General features: G+C 40.9%; 1 protein-coding gene across 1 annotated transcript in view; it reads left to right on the top strand.

The window, feature by feature from the left end:
- Positions 1-445: 445 nt before the first annotated feature.
- The window catches only part of xylt1 (xylosyltransferase I), an 82,190-nt gene continuing 55,972 nt past the window's right edge, over positions 446-26,663 (top strand). The window contains exon 1 of the mRNA XM_085410612.1: positions 446-804. Coding sequence (XP_085266738.1) covers positions 526-804 — 279 coding nt within the window. The 5' untranslated portion in view covers positions 446-525. The remainder of the gene's footprint in view (positions 805-26,663) is intronic.

Below are 26,663 nucleotides of genomic sequence, written 5' to 3' on the forward strand. Positions count from 1 at the left end.
TATTGGATCCCAGCTGGGCTGCAGCAAATGTAGTGCAAAGGAGATAATCTTTCTAAAACCCAGAAAGGCCCTAAAAAATTCCACTGGGGTGCATTAGATAAAAGCTGCCAGTGTCTGACAAGAACCCATTTAAGCCTTACGGCTGTTTTCTGCCCTCTAATGATAGTGACATCGGCCATTTCAAACATTTGCAGGTAGCTATTTGGTCATTACCTGAATTCCTTTAAAAGATGAAAAATGAGACTTCAGTTCCTCTCACGGACAGTGAACAGCAGAGACAGCCGTACAGATGCCGGGAGCATCCTCTGCTGCTGGAAAGCTCACCGAGTTTCACCACACGGTGGCCCTGTGTCTCCTTCTCGACGCTTCTCCTCGCCTCAGCCGCCGTAAAACCGAGACTCCCTCCCTCCTTCTCCACCACGACCTCCTCCTCCTCCTCGTCCTCCCTCTACTTCCACTCTTTCCTCCCGTCGCGCTGCGCAGAGCCACAGACGGTCCTCCAGCTCCGTGCAGCCCGGTGCGAAGATGGTCGGCGGCTTGTGTGCTCGCAGGCTGGCCCGACGGTCGCGGTCCGCGCTCATAGCTGCCCTCACGGTGCTGCTGGTGCAGACGCTGATTGTGTGGAACTTCAGCACCCTCGACTCCGGGGAAGAAAGAGAAAACGGAGGGTCAAACGTGCGGGAGAAGAGGGACCGGGTCGCGGGCAACAAAGCCGCTGGCAGCCACTATTTCCAGCACGGGGACAAGCAGCGGCAGCATCTCCCTCCGCCTGGGAGAGGGGGGTCTCGCCACACACAGCAGCCGGTAAGACAGAGGCGCTGCCGATGTATTCATATCGTATCCCCCGCGAAAAAAAGACTGTCTCGCCGGGGATGAATGGGGTTGGCAGGCAGGTCAAACATCTCCACGCACACGGCAGGGCCCAAATGAGTGTTTGAATTGTTGTCAGTAGAGCAAAGGCTGTCTCGCAAGGAAATGATAGGATGTCAGATGCAAAGCGAGCCCTTTTTTTTTTTTTTTACTCTACCAGTGCTGGGAGACTGGCATCCTCGGCTGGATGCTCGCTTTGGTCTGGAGCCACACTGCACCGTTTGAACGTCCGTTTAAATGAACGCACTCGTGTCCAGACTTGAGTTTGAAATGCCAAAGCTGAGTATGAAATCTGGAGTCAGCCCGCACACACGCTGCTCTCTCCAGTGTGGAATAATAGCACAGAGGGGTAAATCCTTCTCTAAATAAGGCTGTTTTAATAGCAGAGTCAGTGGCTGAGGTTGTAGCCTATACCTGTCATGCTCTGTTTGGTATTTCAAGTCAACTACAGTTGCTGCATGGCTCAGCAGCACTGTCTCAGCAGGCCAAATAGAAACATAACCTAATTTGCAAAGTAGTTTTGGAGTGTACAGAGAGCCTGTTTGTGAAAACAGGAACAGTTTTATTGGTTGTGGCAGCGTGAATCACGAAGCACAAGACAGACGTGGAGCCGAAACAAACTCCCAGACCAGCATAATGAACATCTTGAAAACAATATGAATAAATCAATAATACTAAATCAAGTTAAGTTATTGCCTGTGGGAGTGTACCCATTTACAGTCATTTAGAGAATCTAATTTCACGTTTGACTCTTTGAAAATCTTTAAAAAAAACTGGCTTCTACAAATCCAAATATTTATTTGCAGGTTCCACAAAATGACATTTTTTGCCAGAGGCTAACATACTGAACGGTTCCACAGTTCTTCCACACATCGTTTGATTAATTTTCACAACCTGATGTATCAGATTACATTCTCGAAAACCGAGCTTCTGACTGGGGTTCTTGTCAAGCAGCTAGGTTGCCCTGAAAAAGTTGGACACCGTTGTTCCTGGCAAGTGTGCAGTAGTTTCCCTTCATAAAGCTGCCAGTCATTCATGTGTAGCCCACTCCTCATCCACCATGCAACCAGTAGATAACAGGCTTTGATGTAGTTTGATACACTGTGCGACAGCCAGTCTCTCAGAGCCGTGCACTGTATCATCTGTCTCCTCCGCAGATTTTCTAGTGATTCACTCGCTTCATGTGGTGGGACACTGAGTTCCACCTGCCGGCATCTCCGCAATGCAAAGTCACGCCGAAGCAAGGTTATATTTGAGTCAGTATTCTATTTTTTGACAGAGAATCCTCTAATGAAATATCCCTGCATAACTCCTGTGTAGACAGTGGTCCTTCTTAGTGAGTTTATCTTCTAACGCTTTATGGTTTTATATCTATTTTAATGTGTTGTACATGTATGACATAAGAGTAACAGTTGGGTGTCAAGACCTTTTTTTTCCTCGCTGCTTTAAAAACAATCTGCCAGATGTATATGACTGTTAAAGCACATACAGTCAGCCTGTATCCAGTCAGTACAGCCTATGAGCGCACTTGCTCCATGCCTGTCGGATTTCTGCTTGCTCTCTCCACTTTGGTGGCCCCCCCGGATTCATAAATTCAACTGGTGCTCTCGGCCACATACACTGGTTAATCGCTGCATTTTTTTTTTTCGCCTTGTGGCTGGTTTGTGTGTGTGTTTTTGTGTATGTGGCTTGGCATGGCAGAGTTGTCCAGCCTAAGGCTGATGCATAAGCACCTGCTAACTGATGCTATATGAGTCACCACATCAGAGAGAGGGGATAGCAGCATTTTGATCCAGAATAGAATGAGCCACAAGCTACAGTATGACAATAGAAGAATTTCTATGTGATAACTTGTGTTGGATGGAAACATTATGCATAGCTTTGGATGTGTCATCCCAGCAGGCAGGAGCTACAGTTGTCATTAGTGGTTGTTTCCTGTCGTGTCTCTTCAGGGAAATTCTGCTCGAGAGTGTAGACATTTTCTTTTCTAGTCCAACAGACACCACGGCTTTCCTTCACAAATAACTGGATTTAATCACGAGTGATATTATGTCAGCTCTGAATTTGTCTTTTCACGCACGCTGTGGCTACCTGTTAAAGATTCATGACCAAAAAGTTCTGCACGTATTAATTAGTCTGTCTTGTTTTGCCTGACATCGGTTTATTACAAGAATTAGTATCATGATTATTATTAATAGGTGCTTATTAAGGCGGTGCTGGTGATAGATGTGAAAAACTGTTAATGTGCCAGAATTAAACCAATCTACCTTCAGCAGCAGACTGAGGAAAGCTCTGAAAAGAGTCTGGCTTCACATCTGGTCGTCAGCGGTTTCTTTCCATCTGCTGCACTAGTCATATACTATCATCATCCCCATGTGCCCAGCGGGTGTCCACCTCACACGTGTTGTAAAGAGTTTTCCCATTAGTCATGGTAAGACACGTAACATTACCACTGATGTACACTTTTTCCATTGTGCTGAGTTTTCCTAATGGTTTCCAATAGCAAATATGGCATTACAAACCATCTGGAGATGTCTTTTTACTGTTTTTTCAACATGTTTCCACAGTGTGGTGATGATATATGATGTGCTTAACCTCAAATTATTATAAATTTTATTGTAATATAAAGATATTCAATACAGAGACACATTTGGCTTTGGTGTATATCCAATTTCTTCAAAGAAGCAAAAAACAGCAGATATGTTAATCAAATTGTTTGTGATTGACAAGGCCTTGTTAGTTCTGAGTCGGAGCAAAACACAAGTTTTGCTCTCAAATTAGGGAAAATTTTTTGGGAGGAAGCTTCCGATTGCTGTCCTGTGAGCTGTATCTCTAGGTGTTCACATCCTTGGCCACACTTTGCTTGAATATCAATATTTTATTGTCATTAAAATGGATTTAAAGAGTGTCAGAATTAACATCAAGTTTAAAATGGAAACATTTTTTCTCTAGTCATGCTGGGACCAACGTTCATCTTGCCATCATGCACACCGCCTCACATGTACACCTTAGATTTGTCATATTTAGGAGCTTTGTTAAAATCCATTGTTGCTACCATCTATCCTCCAACTACCACCACCACAACCAACACTGTGTCCGTGATCACACTGCTGACTCACACTGACACACATACACACCAGCACGCTCAACAAACACCCAAAATGTTGTGTGCGTGCAGGGAAACAGTTCCCCACAAACACCCACATGCACTTAGAAATTTATAGCTACACACAGAGTGTGCGTCATTTTTTTGTTTTCAAATTTCCCTTTTTGAATGTACATATACATGTAGTGCTGTAGTTTAAAGAGCAGACAGGATAAACGATTGCATTTGTGCTAATGTTGTCTATATTTATGAGCAAATTTTTTTTTTTCCAAGAAATGTCCACTGCTTGTGCTTCTTGTGCCCCCTTTTGCTAGCAAACACTGGAAAATAATGATAAAAAGCTTTTTAAAAAGTGTAACATGAAAGAGCAGCTCAGATTTACACCACGGTGAAACAAATAATAGATTAAGATACAGCCGCTCACCTAACTGACAGTAATGTTGGCTTAAATCCCCCCAAGTGAAGCAGTAAAGAACTGGCAAGTCTGCAGAGATAGTTAAAGATTAGACTGTGTGCTGTGTTTACATTCATCCATCCATCCATTCCATCCATTCGCTTCCGCTTATCCTTTTCAGGGTCGCGGGGGGCGCTGGAGCCTATCCCAGCTGTCATAGGGCGAGAGGCAGGGTACACCTTTTACATTCATTCACATGTTAATTGTCATTCATGCAAATTTGATTTTTGACTGTGACACTTCAGGCATGCACTGTAAATCACTGTGAAGTAATACAAAAGTGTGATTGTATTATGAGTTTAGGGTCAAAATATTCATTTGTCCTTCCCTGAAAGTCTTTTGTTCACTTTGTGATAAAAGCTGCTTGTTCACCTTGTTCACCTTCTTCCATTTTTAAATTCAGTGCTTTCTCACGTTGCCTTCCTGGCGGTATCACTTGCCCCGGCGCTACTTCATGCGCCAGTCACTGTCAGTGCTGGGTTTTGTATCCTGTCAAAGCCATTTTCACAGTGGTAATTGTCAGTTAAATTGGCACTCCCCTAAAGTAAATCGTTGTAGAGTGCGAGCTATTCTGTTTTAAACAGACCTTTGAACGTACATAATTACAGTCCATGAAGATGCACTGTGTGATTTAAAAATTCAAACGTCTCAATCATTACATCAATAACCACACAGTACTGACCCACACATATGGTTCTTACACACACACTGGACTTTCTGGACTTTGGTTTTGCACAACACTGGTCACTATATTCTTCATTTCCGGTTAATACTTGTACAGCTGCTGTTATTGTGTATATATTTATTTATATTTAGATTTCTTCATACATTCTTATATAGTTCTATATTGTGTATTGTGTATTTTGTTGTACAGTTATTTTATTTTCAACTTTAATTTATATATTTATCTTATTCTTCCCAGTTAAATTTACCCTTCATTCTAATTTGTGTTGTACAGTTATTTCATTTTTAACCTTAATTTATATTTTATTCCTTCCTAGTTAAATTTACCCTTTTTAATTTTTCATATTTATTTCCTATCTTATTCATAGCCTTTTCCTTTTTTGTTCTCTTTAGGTCACGAGCAGTTGTCCAAGCATTTCACTACATATCGTACTGTGTATGACTGTGTACGTGACAAATAAAATTTGAATTTGAATTTGAATTTGATAAAGTGTTATTTTGTTAAACCTGTAATGAGGCAAAAGTAAAGCACAGCCTGCCCGTCAGTGCATCCAACTGTGGTTGTGCTTTTACACACAGGGAGTTTCTTTTTTTAAGTGCCTTTAGTCACAGAGAGAGGTGGGAACATATTCAGATCTAAGGGAGGAAGTGTGCACCTCAGACTTGAAAGAGACACATCGAAAACCCAAGACACTTTGATGTTGAAGTGTAATTTGTATACGTGACACCGGTGCTTCTTCCAGCAACGGAAAAAACATTTTATCATTATCATAATGCAATACTCTTAAAACCCTGTCATGTTATTTCACTAAGCTGAGCCTACTAAAAGGCAAAAATGTCAGTGTCAGTGTGGCATCCTAAAACTTTGATTATGTGCTCTGTAGCATGGAGACTGAAAGTTTCATAGAATCCACAGCACAGATATTTCTCTGTTTAACACTCTTCCTAGCACACATTATGCATGTATTGGAAGCTTTTTCAGTGTAATCAGTTTGCAGCATTCGCTCCCTTGTCTTCCTCTTCTCCACTGACATTGTGCAAAGGAGGAACAGCCATTTAACTATTCAACAGGTGTCACAGCATGAGAAACATACTTATCAGGAGCAGAACACAGAGAAGAATGACTCACACAGTCCTGTCAGTCATCTTGACTCTTGCTTAGGAGATGAGCATCAAGCGTGTTCCATTAATTAATTATTTAACAGTTCAAAGGGCTAACAGCATCATGAAATTAACTCACTGTCCGGTAGGTTTCTACTATAGTTTACAAAAAAAAAACCAGAATCAGCAGCAATAATTTTGATAATTGTTTAATAGATCAACAAATTTATGCAAGTGCATTTCTTTTATTTATTTTCATTTTCTCAAATTTAAGCGTAAGAATGATGTTTCTTTTGTTCTGTTGGTTGGAGATGATGGTCGATCTCCATGCAAGATGACGACGCTGACATTTTATTCAATCAAAAATTAATGAAAAATCGAACTGATGAGGTTAACGTCCGTAATGACAAGGCAGATGCTTATCAGACAAGCTTCGCAGCTTTTTCCTTAATGACTGTTTTTCTGGACAAGAGGAATGAGAATCTAAATGTTATTCTCCCGTTTACCGAAAAACTGTCAAACGTGTCACTCCAAAATCGGGCTGAATTTTGGGGAGTCCATGAGGGTTAACACCAACTGCGGTAAACCCCTAAGAACTATATACCTGTCATTGATATTTTTTTTCATATTGCATTTGCATCTGCAACTTATTAGTTAGTTAGCTAATGGGTGGCATAGTAATAACTACAACCACAGCAATGACATGAAGTCAGTGACAAAGGGGACCTGGCTTTTGCCCTAGAAAGTCCAAAACTATGGACAACCTGCCTCTTATTTATTTATTTAATTCACTTTTTATTTTTTTATTATTTCTGTATATATTATTTCTGTGAACCTTATAATCAAGTCTTTTTTTTTTAATAACAATTCAAGCCCATGCATTTTCTCAGCTGCATGAAAGCTAAATATAAACTGGATTTACTGTCAGTCCATTTCTACATGTGCTACCCAGCTATCTGTTGTTTACACAATTGCTTCCCAAGTGTTTTTATAGTACCTCAGCTAACTTTTACATTTTTTTAAAAGAAATATGGGAGTTGTTGATGTTGCATCAGGTCAAGCGCACTTAAATCCATATGTATTACAGTACACTCCATCAGGTTGTTCTTTTGCTGATAGTTCCTTTTTCCTGCAGTGCACACACAAAAAGTGTGAACTTCCTCCAAAAGCTATTTGAACTACAAAAGCTTTCTCCAGTCCTAAAGTGCTTTGTGAGTCTTTGTGTCCTGTGTAGATGCCGTTGTGTTGGTTATGTTTGTTCACTCGTTTATGCAGGTTTTCCCATAAATTTGAAAGGGATAAAGTTGAAAGAAAATCAGCTTTGGTGTCTCTCAGTGCACTCTCAGAGTAATGTGCCAACACATTAGACTCTGTATATGGATGTGTTTCTGTGTGTGATGTGCTCTGCTTGATGCCTTTGTTTGCCTCATCTGTAAAACTGCACAATCAAAGCTCATAACTACTGTTCATGGTGCTTCCGCCACGTCAACTCAAACAAAGCTCACTATTATCACTCATTACAGCTCTGCGTCAACCCGACATTTGCATACACAGAAATCACTACACACCACAACTTCAGACCAGCCAACTCTCCTGCCTCAGTGTGACATACCCCACCTCTCCGTCACCCACCCTGCCCTTCATCCTCCCATCATCCGTTGCCTGTCGTTACAGATGGTTTCATTCCCCAACACATTAATAACGCATCATCCAGATGAATAAAGCTATAAAATACGTAGCGTTGCCAATAATCCCACAGGTAAGAGGCTTAGCAGACAGCCTTAAGGGAGGGAGAGACAGAGAGACGAACTTTGGGGGGGGGGGTGAAATTAGATTTATCTAAAATCGGGTATCCATGTTAATATTTAGCACAGAGTTTAAAGGCTGAATATAAATGCACACATACACGCACAAACACTGGTTTGGACTAGAACCTCGCCATATGGAGGGATTATTATACCAGTTTTTTGTTTTTTTTTTAATCTTGCTGTTTTTGAGTTTCAGGGTTATCCCTTTAAAAAGAGCGTTTATTTTTTGTGTAAACAGTAAAGAGATGAATGCCACCCACTGAAAAACTCAGATTCCATATGTAAAAATGTTTTTTAACAAACAATGAACAATCAGTCTGACAAAGCTAGATGTTTGAAGCTCAGTTAAACAAAAGTAATACATATTACCATGCACAGTAATCAGAGATTAGCAAAACTCAAGCGCAGTCCTGTTGATTTTCATTTACTAACGCTTAATAAATTACAAATCTCGTGAGAGTCTTAGATGTAACTGAGAAATATTCTGCCAATTTTTTTACACGATCATGGTTGATTGGCAATTTGCTGATTAATAAAAACAGGTGTGAGCATCTCTGAAGCAGTGCTGTCTGAGAAAATAAACTCGATGATGACATACTGAGGTCATAAGCGCTATCTTAGTCTTTCTGATTTGATGTTAAAAAGCCTATTTTACATTCAGCTTGAAGAAAATTGGCCATTAAAAGACTAAACGCTGTGAGAAATTATCACCCACTATTTTTTTTTAAATATAAAAATCATCTCTGCCACCGGTGCACACAAACTGTTTGAGTTCAGTTTTTGATTGATTTAACAACTCATTTCTGCAACTCTGCAGCTGGTTTCTGCTAAAACACAAACTCAAGTAATCTTTATCTTTTTTCTAAAGGAACATACAGTAAGTGATTTGCTTTCCTCCTGGTGTAGGCTGTCAAGTAGACATGATGAGAAACTGCAGGTCAGATTTTCTGTACTGGCACTCACGTCTCTTTTCTTGCTGATGTTTTGGCCTTGATGACACTGCACACTGCATATGTAGCATCTCTGTTGGATACCCTGCAGCATTCACCATGAATGAGCTTTTGCTGTGGCTCATTAAACAGTATGGAGATTGTTCCTCTTTTAACCCTAATGGTCACATCTTACTTAGGATGACAGTCTTGTCAATGAGGAAGCACATGACAGACTGTCCACTTCCCTTAAATCGTTGCAGTAACATGCAACACACTGGTCCACATGTAAAATGCAAATACATTAACATGTAATCATGCCCACACGTACTAATGACACTGACAATGAGCCAGCGCCTTGCTATTTCCTCCTCAACATGCCATACACTAATCTCCATGTACTGTGTTATTGTAGTAAGACAGAGGGAGGGAGGATGACAGAAAGAGAAAAGAGCACATGGCGGTGTGGTGAAGACACAGGGTAAAGACATGATGGCTGGGTAGAGATAGGGCTATCCGGTCTGTCAGGGAAAGCTTTTGTCCTTCCAGTCCCGTAGAGCAAGAGAAGAAGAACTGACAGCAGTGCTTTTATTCCTCTTCCTCCTCCTCTTTTTTTTCTTCTTCTCACAACTGGAGCTGAATGCCAACAGCCCAGAAGACTTGTCTGCGTGATTAAGAGAGAAAGTCAGAGGGGAAAGAAAAGAGAGATAGAGACATGCAGAGAAAGAAAGACAGATATGTAAGACAGAAGAAAGCTGGAAGAAGAAATGTTGGATGGAAAAAAGAAAAGATGAACGTCTCATCCCTTCTACAAATCCGATGTCGACTCAAATCCCAGCGTAATCCTCTGGGGAACCCGGTTTGGTTTGAAGGCTTGTTAGTGTAGCTTGAGTCCCACTGGCATAGACTTCTGTGGTTGGAGACCGTTTCTGGAAACTAACCTGAGCCCAAATAGTCTCCACTCCTTCAGGGTTCAGGTCTGTAATTTTTCTCTCTGTTGGTAAAATCTTAGATTTAGTGGAAATCTGGTGCCAAGACAGTGATCAGCAGGTTTTATCAACCGTAAATATATAATAAGAGCTCTGATTTGGGATTAGACTGAGGAAGATGTTTGAAAGAATAATCTCAGCTTGATGTTTCAACACAACTGACTTGGTGTGACTCCACTGGTTTACTTCTTCACTCTGACTGATAAGTTGTTCCATTAGGATATTTCTTTGTATTAACCATGGATAAAATTCTAGCATGCAAGCTCCATGCATGCAATGGGGCAGTCACCTACCTGGTTTACTTTAAATAATAAAAATGCAAGCAGGTGAATATTAAAGAACAACATCACATTATTTGCAAAATAATGCAAAAGTATGATTTAAATTCACCTATAAGTATCAGTATAATATGTATCCATTCATGTATTCTTCCCCTTGTGGGGGAGTTGTGGGGGAGCTGGAGCCTATAACAACTGTTGTAGGGCCAAAAGTAGGGTACATTCTAGACAGATAGCTAATTTGTGGCAGCGACAGAGACAGATAAGACACAAATAGAGACAGATAACCCTTCAAACCTTCATTCAATTTAGAATTACCAATTAATCTAACCCCCTGCATGTCTTTGGACTGTGGGAGAAAGCACAAGCACCCGCAAAGAATCCACGCAGAAATTGGGCGAACATGCAAACTCCACACAAAATGGATGGAAAGTACCGTCCCTACACACTGCTCCCCGGGCACCCAATGGCTGCCCACTGCTTCACTGAGTGAATGGGTTAAATGCAGAGAGGAATTTCCCCACGGGGATCAATAAAGTACACTTTCTTTTCTTTCTATGAGGCAATAGTGCACCACAACACTGTGCTTCCTACCCCAAATCAGTCTTTTTTATTTTTTTCTCTTGCTTTAAAATTTTCTTTGCTCTTGAATGCTTGACAAACAAAGACACAAACGACAGAATAAGAAACACAAAGCTAAGCAAGCCAGAGTAATTAGGACACAATTAGGGAATTAGAGAAATGAATGAGACAAAGACAGGAAGTATTATGATTAACAAAATAAAACAGGAAATGCCAAACACAGTAACAAACAGCACACTTTGAAGCAGGAAGACAGAAAACTGGAATGGCCAGAATGGTTAAAGACTAAGAAACCTGAAGGAGGAGAACTATAAAATCAACACGAGATCATAAACATAACAAAAACCGAACTAGGACTATTATTTGTGTGAGTTTTTTCTCTCCTCATGAGTGTCCCGGTTTAAGCTTGAGTTTGGTCTCCAACAGCTCCTAAGGTAAATACCATTTCCTGTTTAACTGCATTGACCAGCTAGTTATGGTTTGGCCCGTGGCAGGTTGCAGGTAGAGTCATACATTCAACAGAGCTGAAACCTGAAAACCTGCTGTGTTGGAAATCAAGTTGATTGTATCAAGCAGTCAAGAATAAAAATTGTTGAAAAATAGTCAAATATGGTGTGATGGGGGTAACTGAGTCACATTTAGTCACAAATTGGAGAACAGTCATTACAAAGCAGAGGGATTAAAAAACAGTTAAAGGCATTTGAAAAGGAGTTAAATCTAGATATGAAAGTCTGTAGTAATTAAGAACAAGAGCAAGTAACACTAAAACTTAAAATTAAAATCCACAAAGGAGTTGCTGGATAGTCAAATGTTTGGTTGAAGCCCTAGTTGTATTAATTCAACAATATTCTGAACATTATTTAGATTGCACAGAGTGGTTTAATTAATCTCTTACAAATAAATATTTAGAAAAGCAGCATTAAAGATACATTAAGGATATGTTAGATTAAAATTAATGTGCTCAGATTACACTAACATAAAGAGGTTATCTCCTGTGATAAAATCGTAAAGTGCGGCGATGTTTGAAAGAACAAATCATAATCGTGATCATGACATGTTATGCGGGAGAGTTTATTGCCAAGGTCATATTAAGTAATCCCTCACCATGAAGTCAATTGTAACAGTTCAGCTGAAGCTGCCCTTGCTGTCGGGTAGCCACTGTACAGGAAATTCTCAGGTACACTAGAGACAGCAGGGATGCACCAGTAGATGCAAACACCTACATAAAATGCCTACATGTGCATACACACTCCCACACACTCTTCAGTGTCCCTTCTGTGCTAAAGGCACGCAACAGCAGAATGCATAAAATCATTAAAATGGTCTCTGTCCTGAATCACAAAAAACACTCACACATGCAATCTGCCTCTCACAGACGTACACACCCCTACTGCATGGACACAAAGGTTTTCATCATTCTGCTTTCTCCCTTGGCTCATGCATAACATACACACACTTTGGGAGTAAATAAAATTATAAAGCACCACCTGAATAGCTGCTCTTCAGTATTCATATTAAAGCACCGGGAACAGCCGGAGAGCTGGTACCCATTACTGAACAGGTGTTTTCTCCATCAGCAGCGCATTTAGATCCTGTCTGTCCTTCCTGCCTGCTTCCACTCTGCCGAACACTTTAAGTGCAGAGCTCATGAGATTTCGACGCAGACGCTCCCATATTTTTCACCATTCTCCTTAAATACTCGCTCAGTCTCTTCATACCACTCTTTCACTCCCCGGTCGTCCTCTCCTGCCTCCTCTTCTTCTCCCTTCTCAAGTGGGGATGTCTTACCGCACTGCTGAGTCGTTCTCTGGTCCTCCAGACGCCGCAGGCCTCCCAAATCAGCTTCAATGAGGAGCCCTGCAGAGGCTGTCGCTGCCGGGGAGAAATTGCGGTGTAATTGAGCTGCGTGATAATAATACGTTCTTCTCTCTGATTTCCTACCAGCGGTGAATCATCAACACCATCATCATCATGCCATCACATCAGCAACGCTCCGTAGACGCTTCCACACTGCCACCGCCTGAGTTGACCTGCTCTTTCACTAGATTCTCTTTCTTGTCGATTGCTCTCGTTCCACTTATTTTATTCCCATTTCCTCTCGCTTTTACTTTCCCTCACTTTGTGCTCTCCACTACTCACCCTTCTCATCTGTCTCCAGCTCTACTTCCAGTTTCTGTTCTACTTCATTGGATACAGGGCCTCAGAGGTATAGAGAAATTACACTGTACAAAAAAAAACATGTATATGTGTGAGCAGGAAACAGGGGGCAAAGGAAGAGAAGTTAATTAGGAAGTGTGATTGTGCAAGCGTAATATCAAACACATTTTGGATACATACTACATAAAGCATTCATGATTCTATTTCAGTAAACAGGGAAGCTTGGTCATTTTTTCACAATAGCACTTAACAATTAGCTCAAGTGTTGCATGTTTTTCACTCTCAAGACCCAAGCTCACGTGTATGAGTTATACTTCATGTATAACGGCCTCTGTGTTTCCTGCAATGGCCGTTACAGGGAGTTTGCTAAAGGTGAAAGACTGGGTATGCCTGCATATCAAAAGAAAGGGAGAGGAAAGGTTAATCCATACACATGCACTTTGTTGTAAAGGAGAAAAAGAGAAGTTAAACGGAGGTTGAGAATTTGCCAAGGCAGGTTTTAGACTTGCGTGTGTTTGTGTTTATATCTGTGTTTGAGCAGGAGTAGAGTTTACACATGGCTTTCAGTGTTTTAAGCATCCTCAGGAGAATTGGCTTTCCATAGAGGAGAACCAGGAAAATCATTGACCGCTTATTGGTGTCAGCACTCTGCTAGTGTTTGTGTGTATGAGCTCAAACAGAGAACAATGCTGCTCTTTTTTCCTCTCGCGTGCCCCTCCAAATAGCCAGCCTGAGATTTTCTTCTTTTTTTTCTTTGTCCTCAAGTTTCTTTGCTTAATTGCCGTGGCAACTAGGCCTACAAGAACAATTTTAGACAATTCTCAGTTTAATTGGTGTATAGATGATACCTCTTTTTTTAGAGGTCTGGGCAGAGCTTCTGTGGGGCTTAAAAGGAAGTACACCAATCCTGGCGTATACATTGGATGGATGATTTTCAGCGTGTGACCAAGTTGGTGTGTTTATTCATATTAGGCTCGTGCACATTTGCTCCAGAGGTATATAGACTGTGCAGATATAATTTTCTTAACTGCTGAGAAAGAGATTTGGTCAAGGCAATTATATTTCAGCCAGGGCATGTCTGCTTGCTTAGCACTCAAGTCTATTTGCCTAAAAGACACAAATGACTGCAATTTAACAGCAATAGAGGGGGAGTGTAATGAGTTGGTAGCTATTTGCCTGATGTGAGTGTGTTGCTGTAAGGTACAAAGAACAATCAAAGGCATAGAACTATATTTTCCCTGGCATTATGTCCAGTGGCAGTGAGGGAGATTAATAAGCAGGATTATTAGCTTCTCTAAATTATTGTGCGTTTTTTGCTAGACCTTCTGTGAGTATTACATTGCTTTAACTGAAATTATTCCTGCACAATCCTGTTTAACCAAAAATGTCAAAATTGTCATATGTGCTAAATAGATAATAGCATGTTTATGAGTGAAGGATTTTGTTACCTCTGAATAAAGCCTGGCTTTCTGTTTCTCCCAGTATACAGTCTGCTTAATCTTTTCTTTTTATAACTCAAGAGCAAGAAAATTCACAAGCAGATCTTCCAAAAATGTCAAATATTCCTTGTAAATTGCCATCCTGGTTTTGATCATCCTTGTTTGTGTTTTGTTGGTGTTTATGGTAGTCCATGTCCACAAATGCACTATGTCATTTTCTGGGATTTGGTGCAAGGATGTTGCAAGAATGGCTCTTTGTCAGATCTTTGATGTCTAAGTCCACTTTTTTCCCCCTGCTGCCTTGACACAGGCAATTTTAAGACGAGAGCAACAAGTGAGACTTTATCTGCTACTACTTCACATGATCCCCTCTAGCATGTTCCTTATCAGCAGATGGAGGCTGCTCATTTAGGTCATGGAGATTTTAATGCTCAAATTTTCCATTATACCAAGCGCCATCTGCTAATAAGGATTGCTTAATATTGTCAAAAAGCAGCAGAATATGTAGGTAAGAGGACCTTGAAATTAAGCTGTAGTTTGAACAGGACCTCCAGGGCTGAAAAATGAATGGAAGTGCTACAGAAACTACAGTTTCTGGAGTGGCCACTTTTCGCTGGCTCAAAAAAAGTAAGGTAATCCTCTTAGATGTCCACCAATACAACATTAAAAAGTATGCTTACAACCAAGGCAGTTGTAGTTTTGCTCTCTATAGCTAATATATATATATAGCCCTTAATACCAACTGTGAAAGGAAGTACTTTTACATCTCACGCAATAAAAGTTGCAGTATTAGGTGTGTGGCCGTGACTTACAGGTAGATGCAGTGCACTGCAGTGGTTTCTGTCTTTTAGGTGCAGTTTATCCCACCTGGTGACAATGCAGTCATCAAAAAAGTGAAACCTAGTTAGGTTATTCCACCCTAATTTATGTAATTTGCATAAATGCAAAGAGTCAGTTAGCTTTCCACAACAAATGTGAGAACAAATTGCTTTTTGCAGTTTCTTCAACATAATAAAGCGACAGCATGTTATAGGTCGCTGCATTCCTCAGTTATATCTTTTTCCGTGCCCAATAGGAAGAGTAAGAACATCCCAGAGAAAGTACATGCACAGTAAATTATAAATGCACTGTGTGGTAAGCGTCAGAGAGATGCCCGAGATCTCACTGTTTGTTACTTGTAAGGCCTGTCAGTGTGTGCTGCATACTATATATATCATGTGCAGAAAACCTGCACCTTATTATGTTTAATGGATGAGAGTTTGTGAATTTATCATACCCCTGAGTATGCGCTCTTTAAGGGTGTATGTGGGTAGGTGGATGCAGCGTTGAACGTCAGAGGTCAGGGAAAGCTTTAGTCCTGTCTTGATATGTTCGTGTGTGTGTCTGTGTGTGTCTATGTGTGTGTGTTCATGTCATGCTCTGCATGTCGTCTCAGCCTCCAGCTGACTCGTGATTCAGAGGACACAGGCTGCGTGCCATGCACTGTCTTTGACCCTTTCCTATAGCAGCTGTTAATATAACGCTGCAGCTGTGTGTATATTTTTGTTGTAATGCTAGTAAATATGGTAAATGGGGCTAAATATGTATATTTGCCACACACTTGTCACAATTAGTATGTAGTCATTGTGATATGTGCATATTTTGCTGCTTTCCATATCAGTGTACAGCTGTGTGTATTTAGTGCCTGCTGGGTCACCCCAGGCACTCTACGCTCATACCAATACCCTGCTTTGGCTCCCAGGGGCCCCAGAGGATTTTTGCTGGGATATGTTGACAAATTGATACTGCCGGACTGGCTAACTGCTTCTACTGTGGTTGGCACCGGCTGCGATGTACTCTGAATACCAAGCGACCATGAGCCGTAAACACGTTCTTCTGTCGCTTTGTTTCCTACAAATACGCACATAAACAACATGACATCGCTGAGCAAACCCTGACTTTCAGATGGACCCAGCTTGCGGAAAAAGCTCCAAATCCAGACTAAAATCTGGATCAAAAACTTAATCCTCAGCTCTGGGGTATCTTATCTGACTCGCTCTGGGGTATGACTTTGGACCATTGCTCCCTTCCTCATTGCACTCTCTTTCTCTTTCCCACTCTCCCTTGTTCTCTTATTTCTCTCCAGCTTACACTCTCAAATTTTGGACAGCTGTTTCACGATGTGAAAAAGGGGGAAGAAGCTTTAATTTTGCCAATAATGCCTCAGTCTGTGCATCTGCTATGTCGGAGTGATTAGAGCAGCAGAAGCTGTCTTTACTATGATGACAAGCCCATATGGTTTCCGTATGTACTAGTAGGCATTAGGCTAGATCTGTCACTTTCTATTAGAATTTGTTTTGCATGGTAATAGAATCATTAAATCTCTCCACAATACAGTGGATAAAGGCAATGTTTGCACATTTTGGTCTTTGATATTTTTTGGCACTCTGTTCAGTCTTATCACTGTTTCTGTTCACTGTGTTTTTGTACACTTGTATACTTCTGTATGCTGGACTACTGGGAAGCACTTTGGGTCAGCTCCTGTTGTTTTTCAGTGTATTTTAAGTGACTTGATTTTGTTGGAGGGCAATAAATGCCCCAAACAACAATGCAAAGGTCTGTGGGTTAATCCAAATTATGTTTGTGTCTGCTTAGGGAGGATAGTGGCCAGTGATTTGGTCAGTAAGTGACAGATTTTTCTTTGTGCTTTTTTAGAGTTTGGAACTCTTAAATCTAATCCCCTGAACACATACAAACACCCAACACATGCATACAAAGCAGTCTTTAGATTCATAGTGTGGCTGAACCCAGTGAACCTAGGCTATCCCTGCACTCTTAAGTAAAAGTACTCGCTGCATCGCATTCACACACACATGCACACAGGAGACTCTGTGTGGCTCTTTAAACAGTTTCCTCTCGGAAAGAGGGAGTGTAGCTCCCGACTGGTTTCGGTTTGCCACACAGTGCATCACTGTAGCTGGCTAGCGGAGCCTTCGGCTTCTGGTCCTTCAGTTGTACCAAGAATCAGCTATCCCCCACCACTTGCCAAGGCTAACCACATAATTACTTGTCTGGCAGAATCTCTTCGAAATGGAGTGCAGAGACACAATTTGAGCTGCAAAGAGCTGCTTTAGCTGAACCCTCAAGCACATGAGACAACAAGGCTAGAGCTCAGCCTTTATAGCCCTCACTGTGTGGTGAAGATAGAGCAGGCTTTCTCAGCTTATCTCTCTTAGAAGGTCATGTATTAGCAATCTTTGGGCCTTGTAGCTCTGTTTCATTCTTATGGATCAGCACTGAGCGCAGTCAACAGCGTAACAGTTTGAAGTGCTCCGAGTTGTGGTAGGAAAGTCTGATTGGTGGTGGTTGGACTGTGGTAGATCAGGATGTGGCAGGCATTCCTCTAGAGGACTGTGTCTCTATATCAGAGTACCAGAATCGACCAAACAAACTCTGCAAAACGATTAAAGTATTTCTACTTAGTTAGTAATTTAAAACGTTGTTTTCATGGTAATATCAGGTGTATATTTATTTATCTGTGTGGCTGAGTGTACAGATGTCTGTGTCTTTTCGTAACTACAAGTGTGCAAGTGGATATGGAAGACTTGAATTTCCCCTGGCTACATCCCAACTCCATAACAGGAAAAGAAGCAGCAGACAAAACTAAGCCAGGAAATTCTTAAATCCAAAGTCTCACAGTGCAGTCAGTCCTTATGTTTTTTCCTGAGAGCGAGAATACAACTGTAAGGAATACAAGACCCAAAAGAACTTCCTTAGTGGGTCAACTAAATGAGTTTTTATATTTAACCTCCTAAGACCCGAACTCTTTCATGGCATGCATTTTTGATTTTTCTTTGCTATTTGGGTTGATTGGGACCTGATGAATTTAAAAACAAAGAATTACTAGATTTTTATTTTTTTTTACCGAATTTTTGTTTCTGAGAAAAATGAGATCCACATATGAGGACATTCATTTTAAATTTTGATAGAACAGTGACAGTATAATGTCCTCGTAAGCGGATATCAGGACCTTGTAGAGAAAAATTACGTATTTTGGTCCAGGCATCCCAAAATGTGATGCCAGGTCCTGGGAGGTTAATTCACCTTTCTCTGCTTGAAAATGCAGCATTTCAGTTACATTAAGTGTAGCGTGAGTGATATGACCCTGATACTCAGAAACGAGATAAGAAAGGAGTATCAAAAGGCCATCAAGCCCAAGTTGGATTTTAATATTCACAATCAACAAATCATTACTAGATCAATAATCTAATTATTCACTAGCTAGCTAGCTGGACAGAAGAGGTAAGTCCCAAACAAGTCCTCTGTCCTCCTGACTCTCAGCGTGGAATTCCATACTGACTTTTTTAAGCTTTTGGTCCATCTCTTAGCATCATGTTACACTAGCGTGTTTACTGCATTAAAAATTCTTAATGACCTCAATGGAGGGACCCATATCTGGTGTGGACATTCACAGATTGAATGTCGAAACCAGTTTAAAACTGCTTTCATGTGGTTATGATTAACATCTCTCATCTCTTTCTTTGCAGTTCCTAATTACAGTTTATTGACTTATGTGCCATGCATCATATCACTCGACCAAAACATCAGCCGAAACATGAGTGGCAATAGACAAAACAGCCGTACACGCTACCAAAACTACTAGTGACGGTCGCATGGAGACATTTTACCACGACCTAACAGTCACCATACCAAACAGTCATCTGTCAGCGTGGTGTTTTAGGGCACTTACTCCTACTGACTGATCATTAAAGGGAATTGCAACCAGAAGAGAACTGTTTCTGTTCTGTGTTAGGCCCCTTCAGCAAAGCACTTAAGTCGCAGTGTATGTCCTGCTGCGCCACTGGAAAACGTGGTAAGGATTTTGCCTTGTCTGATGCTTTGCAGAAAAGTAATTTCCTCTTGTTTCCATTGAGGCTGGAGATAAGCCAGAACTCCTGCCACACTCAGAAACAACTTACAGATTATACAGAACATATTTTCTCTTATAGTAGAGAACAAAAAAACTCTCAGAGTACAACTACACACACACACAGAGGTGTGCATAGTGCAGGGAGCCATAGGAACTTTGTATAAGGTCTCAAGGAGACACTTATGCAAAATATGATGTCACGCCTCCACACACACTGCAGACACTAACCTACATTAACATATATAAGCACATATACAGCACAGACCATAGCCATTTTAAAGTTGACAGAAGCACTTCAACTATTTATTTCCACTAATCTTTACATTTTTTTCTAATACATAAATACCGAGAAGACATTTCTTTATTTAAACCCACTTTTTAAAAATGTATTTCCACGATTCAATTATGTATTTACCTCTGCTGTATTTACTTTTGGCAGGAGCAGGTCGGAAAACTACCGTACATCATTAGTGAGATAACCCACTGAGCAAAACTGACAAGTACGAAAAAGGAAATGAAAAGAGAGAGAATGAGAGAAGAAGCAGGCAAATGACAAATATGATGAAATAAAAAAGTTTTTCGGAATAACGCTGCGTGGGAAGAGATTTGGAGTGACCTAATTAAAATGTTGGAATCCTGAGAGGAATAAATTAAGAAAATGTCAGTTAGGCTGAGCCGGAGGAGGAGAGATTAAGAGGCGCAAGCTCATATACTGTCTGATTTCTGCTCTTCTCCTCTTTTATCACTGCTGCATGGGAACATTGGTCTTTAATGACAACACAGTGAGCTATTGTTGTCTCAGTATTAACTGCTGGAGCGTATGGAGAGAAGTTTCAGTGGTGCATACAAAAAAGAAGGATGCTGCAGATTCAGAAGGGGTTAAGGTGTCATGAAAAAATCAACTGAATAGGCTGTAACTCATCTGATATGAGTGATGTTCTGTTCTTTAAACTTCCTGAGAAAACTCTGAAATAAAAATGAAAAGAAAGGAGACAGAATGCTACGAGCATCAAGAAAATAGTCCCACCTTGCAGTTTAAGCAGCTTACGTTTCCACATCATTACAGCACAACAGTCACCGGTCTATAAGCATCATCTAGCTACTGTCCCCACTGCCATCCAGGATACATTCCCTCTGTGAGAAAGCTCCCTCCATATGGGCCCCGCCTTTTTCTGCTGTGCTGGACAGGTTGGGACCATACGGGTGCTGTTGGACTGCACGGATTGCGACTTAGAGCAGATGACAGCGATGGTAATGTGTCGATTGTCAACACGGGGGGGAGAGAGATGGCATGAACAACGAGAGGCAGCCCAAGAGGAGGAAGGGAGGAGAAGGAAGAAAGGACAGCTGGTACCAAGATTGGTGTTAGTTAAGGATGACTAAGTGACATGTTGACAAGAGGCTGATAAGAGGACTCCATGGAACAAAGATGAAAAAGGCGAGTATCAGTAAGCCTCTGATGCCAGTGTGCTTCCATAAAGTACAAGATCTTTGATTCTACTTCCCTTTGAAGTGATCCGTGGAAATAACACCATGTGGCATGCATTAATTTCAGCACTGGGTGGAAAAAAAGAGCAAGTCAGGCGCAGCATCTCTAATGCGGAGGCTTCACAATCGTCATTGACTTGCACAGCTACGGTAATTTCCATGTGCTCTGACAACATTACACCCGCGTGCATCCTCGCACTGTTTGGCCAATAAGAACTCACTTTATTTTCAATTGCAATCAATTCTGAGAGCTGGATTCGATAAAAGTTTGAACAATGCAAAACTTCTGCTCCGAAAAGGATGTTATATCTAATCTATTGGGCAATAATCGCTTGCAAATGAACAGCAGTTTCAGTTTACATTATCAAGCAAGCTGAAATGAAAGTAAATTACCCCCCAACACTTGTGCGCCACACTCCAGCACTCAGCCCTGCACTGTGTAATCCACGCATGGAGTGTTTGCTCAGAAAGCATCTATTTCACTGCTGTGCGCCACAACAACATCACCAGGTCATTTGTTTCAATCTAACAAGAGATGGTTACAACAGTAGGAGGGTAGTTTTTTCCCCGTTCTCTCAATTTCTCCCCAAAACTCATGTCAGCTGGAGGAGGCTTTACATAATTTCTGTCATCATCACTTACCACAACCTCAAATCTCCTGTGGACTGTTAGGTGTGTGGTGCTCTGCTCAACTTTACAGCAGCAGCAGCAGCAGCAGGGTCGGGACTGGTAGTTATTGGTGATACTGTTACAATGGCTGTGGGGCTACACTCCACTTAAGCTGTCACGCCTGTAATAAACAGCAGATTTCAGTGTGAAGAAGCTCATCTGTGGGTGTGTGAGAGTCTGAAAGAGAAAAATGGAGGGTAAGCTGAAGTGTAACACGGCACACACAGTACCTAACAGGAAAACCGCTGTCCTGACCATTGTGGGCTCAGGTGTCATTATCCGCATCGGCCACAACAATCGATCGCTTTTATCCCGTGGAACGTGACAACCAAAACAACATGTTAGCGACAAATAAGACGAGACAAAATAAGAAAGGATATTGTCTTTACCCACAGGTTGGGTCATAACAGCACACATTTGCCGGCATGCATTTGCCAAATCAAATAGGTGTCTTTATATATGTGGTTTGTTTTTTTGAACCACCGTTTTGTCCGATCAACAACCCCTATGTGTTATTACTAGGAAATATCACAGCACTGCACTTCACTGAAGAAAGTGCACGAAAAGCTTTCATTTTATTAGCTCCTGCAGAACTTTTGAATCTACCAAACAAGGAGTTTAGATTTTGTCGTCAGACTATGCAGGGATTTATTCAAGGAACGACTGAGCCAATGGAAAGGATTTTTCAAATTCACTTTCATGTGCAGAATCTGCTTTTTGTGAAGGCTCCTGCTCTGTAGGTTGATTTGGATTTACTGGGTTTATTTAATATTCTGCAATCTGTTCTGGTCATTTTGGTGTCGGAGTGTGAGTGGGTGGTCTCGCGTGTCCCTTGCTTGTCTCTGGCGTCAGCACCTTACAACACTACACTACGTCCTTACACAATTACTCTGCCGACACTGCGGATTACTACGCTTTATGTGCACCTCTTGTTTCTGATAAATATTTCATCTTTGCTAACATTTTGCATGACCCATTTTTGTCACAGACCATTAGCTGGTTTATGACATTTTGAAGACAAAGTATTGGCTTTGAGCTAAAACTTTAAAAAGGTATAAAACAGAAGAAGAATAAAAACTGTGGGCTGTTGATTCAGAGGTGTATGTGCCACAAGTGCAAAGCCCAGATGGGAGTCGTAACTATATGTCACCCGTATTACACTATCAGCTGATGAAAACAATCATAAATAAAAATGAATGCATCAGATTTGCCACAGCAATGAGATGTTGTGATTTATGAGTTACAAAGGCTCAATTAATTTTGTAATCTTATCCTGCGGAATATGTTAACATGACTGTACTTGAAAGAAGCACTTATTCACATTTTATTTAGCAGCAACGTCATACTAATGAGGCTCAATGCCGTTTGATCATAATGATGATGATGTTGTCTGGCAGAGCTCAGAAAGTTTTTCTTCCCCCCACTAATATTTTTTAATCATTTTCTCTCATTTGCACAATTCCCTGCATGTTTTTCTCTCCTGCTGTACATCTGTGTCTCATTTGTTTCTTTTTTAGTTTCCTGCTCGTGTGTTTCCCCCCCCCCTTTCACTTATTTTCACACACTAGCTCTGTCGCCTCAGCACTTCTCACACTGCGTGTGTCTTCTGCTCGGGGTGTGTGTGTGTGTGTGTGTGTGTGTGTGTTTCTTTTCGTAGTGACATTTCCGTGCCAGGTGTGACAAATGGCAGGCAGAGAGGAAACATTTATTCCCTGTGGTGAGCTTAATTAGCCTATCAGCTAAGCCTTGGCACCAGCTTGTTTTGAAAACCACACAAACACACACACGCAAGGATGCACACGATATCCTCAAGTAAGGATCACCAACAAGTGCACATGTAGGCATGCACACAGCACACATACAGCAGACAAATCACTTCAGTATATGAACTGCACAGATAATTGGACAGTACAATTATATGATGTCTAAATCACTGCTCCAGTCCATATTTTTCCTCTCTGACTTTACATCCAGAGGGACTCAGTTGTAGCCAACCTCATCTTTTCTCTATTAAAAGGTTAAATCATTTACAAATTATAGCTCTCTTCTAGCCATTAGCATATGGTGGGTGTGTAGAGGCCATACAAGGCCAGCAGGAAAGGCTAGAGGAGAGACAGTGAAGAAACATCTGTCCATGCCAAACTGTACAGCTCGGATGGGGGCGATGAAGAAATCCTGGTGTCCAGCAACCCCTCTGTTAAGCAAGATGGCTGTAACGCATTGCTGCTAATTACACACACACACACACAAACACAAGCTCATAAATGTGCTTTCAACTAAATGAGTGGTGTCTGAGGGCTTTTCTTTGTCTCTTCTGGCCTCAATCTGTGGACAAATTACAGACATTATTGGCTGCAAAAGAGACTCCCTGTCTACCTCCATCTTTACCTCTTTCACACTGAGCCGGGCTTGGCATGTCCCTGCGCACCCCTGCTGTGGAGAAGGAAATGAGAGCCAGAAATGTTGCTGATGTGTCCTGCAAAGCGCTGGGTTTTTAGGCTTTGATGCCAGCCAGGTGGTGGAGGGGATATTAAGGTGCCCTTTAAGGGTAGAAATGGGGGAGGTGAACATTGTAATTTGACCAGATTGTGTTGCAGCTTGTTTTGGGTGTGGCCTGGTCAGGCAGCCCTGCTGTCTACACACGTCTTTTGATGTTGGGTTTAAAAGGTTTGGTGAGATTTTAGAGAGACTCCATGGTGTTTTGAGGTGGGATTAGTTTTGAAAAGTCAACACTGAGGGGAAAAGCTTACTTGTTCTCTAGAACCTTGGTAGTTAATTTAACAGTTTCCACAGAATCTGATGTTGCGTCTATGTAAATGATGCCAAAAGTGTGTTTTAAATATATGCAAAAATAGGTTGATCTTATCGGTATTAAAGGCAGTCCACTCATTCCACTCAGAGTTTGGCATGAATAAAAAGTCACATATTGGCGGGACAGGCAAAAAAAAAAAAGAGAAAATCCATCAATCCATCAAGCAGTGCTGCTTCATAGCTTACCAAAGTCGTGCTAAAACAAAAAATGTTTTGACAGATTTTGAGCGCTGTGTACCACATAAAATCGGTTCGAGGTCAGTAAGCACAACCAGAATTCATACATAAGGTGCACCGGATTATAAGGCGCACTGTCAATTTTTGAGAAAATTGAAGGATTTTAAATGCACCTATTAGTGTGGAAAATACGATATATATTTCATTCTCTTATTTTTTTTTGAGACACCAGTTGAACACTGAGAACAGCACTCTCCCATCTCACTTTAACTTTTACTTTGATCTCTGTAAATGTGTGGAGGGCAAACAGTTTCAAAGGGAGGATCTCACAAAGACAAGCTCTGATTATGACACACAGCGGGAGTGTGATGTTATTGTCTGCTAAGAATGGCATAACTTTACAACATCTTTACAGAGCAACTTGTTTGTTGCTAGGTCAGTGTTTCAAATCTCTCTTATCTGATCTTTAATCGAGCGCAATGATGCCTCAAACTCACCATTATGTTCTGTATTTCCCATAAAATGCCAAGAAAAGTGTTATTTTAGAGAACCGTTGTGACCCTGGTAAAACTGTAGTTAAGCAGTGAAATCTCTAGATTTTATATAAGAAAAACATTCTGTTACAAATTGATGTCTTTTTTGTTTTGTTGTTTTTTTCAAAGCCATAGTGCAAAATTTTCATTCTGTAAATTCTATTATTGTGGCCTGTTGATTTTTTTTCTGTGTGTGTTTCTGATAACTGTGAAAACTGCTTAAAGGCTGAAATCACCTCTGTGCCTCAGGATTGTCTCTGTTGGACAGTGGGGCCTTCAATCATTTAGAAGTTTTAATGATCTGGGTGTCAGGCCTGAAGATCGTATCAGCCATCTGTGCTCTCGTTATTGCTAGCTTAGGTTCTTAACTCCTCACCTTCACTTTCTTCCCCTCCAACTGCTTTCCCTGTTTTGCTCTGATCTTTATCTACCTGTCATTCTGCTTGACAGATAACCTCTGGACTTCTGTGACTTTAGACAGTTATTAACTGCATTCCTCTAAAGCAGTAGATTGTTATTTAAGTCTATTTTATTACATTTTTAGAGGCGACAGCATAAACGTGTTACACATTGGCAGTGTGTCTCACAGGATCACAGCTGTTTGGAGAAAAGTCATTCGTTTGTGTGCATTTTTTGTTCAAATGCAAATCTGACGTGACTTCCAAATGAATTGATTATAATCATTTGGAAAATTATATTCAAGACGAATGTTTAACTGCTCAGCATGCAGAATGCATTAAGCAAATGTAAATGTAACAACTGAACCATTCACACTTTTGAAAAAGTAATTTTTAGAGTTTTTCTGCTTCAGTAAACATTTGTGCTGCACCCTGACAGATTTGCACCCCCAATTCTCTCAGCAGATATCCAACCAGAAACTTCCTCTGCACACGATTTCTGATTCCTGCATGACAGCACCAACTGTTTTCTGTCTGTCTGAGATGAAATCATTATAAGGGACCAGACTTAAATTATCTCCTGGGGAAATAATTGGCCCTCTTAAGGGGTCTTCATTCATACTGTAATGCAGTGGTAGGCAAATAGCAGTAAGGGAACCCAATCTAATCCTCCAAGAAAAATATTTGCCACGCAATAGTGAAGCCGTTTCTTCTTTCATCGTCTAATTCAAGACCTTTGCCTATTTTTCACAAATCTGTTAGTTAGCAATGTTATACCACCCAATATATAACAACAAAAATGACTCTGTAACAATAAATATAATTTCATGTTTTAAACATAATTATGAAGCTGAACAACTAACCACAACTGAAGTGAATAAATTAAGTCACCGATTATTTGTTATCTACTGCGGGAACTTGCAGTTCTTTTAGGGCGGCCTGCAGGTTTGTGCGTGTTCAGACTTCACAAACGGCCTCTGAATGACCTCTTTCAGGGCTGTTTTTTGGGTAGAATTGGTTCAACTCAGAACAAACACCATTTTTGGAAAATAAAATAAAATAAAAGGATCAAAAGCAACAGTAAGAACAGACTGCTTCTCTCGCTCTTGCCATCACAATGCAAAATTCGCCATGTAGGTGGACTAAACAAACAGGAGTGCAGAAAACACTATTTCCTCCCGTTTTAGACATTTTCATTAAGTCTTGCCGCTATCTAAAATTGACAATTTAACATGTGTCAATTCTCCCTGACCGTGTAATTATTAGCTCTTGCATAACCTT

Source organism: Rhamphochromis longiceps, linkage group LG6 (assembly GCF_057381845.1).
Source record: "Rhamphochromis longiceps isolate RC_006_pf linkage group LG6, R_longiceps_female_GT1.1, whole genome shotgun sequence".
NCBI classification, from domain to species: Eukaryota; Metazoa; Chordata; class Actinopteri; order Cichliformes; family Cichlidae; genus Rhamphochromis; species Rhamphochromis longiceps.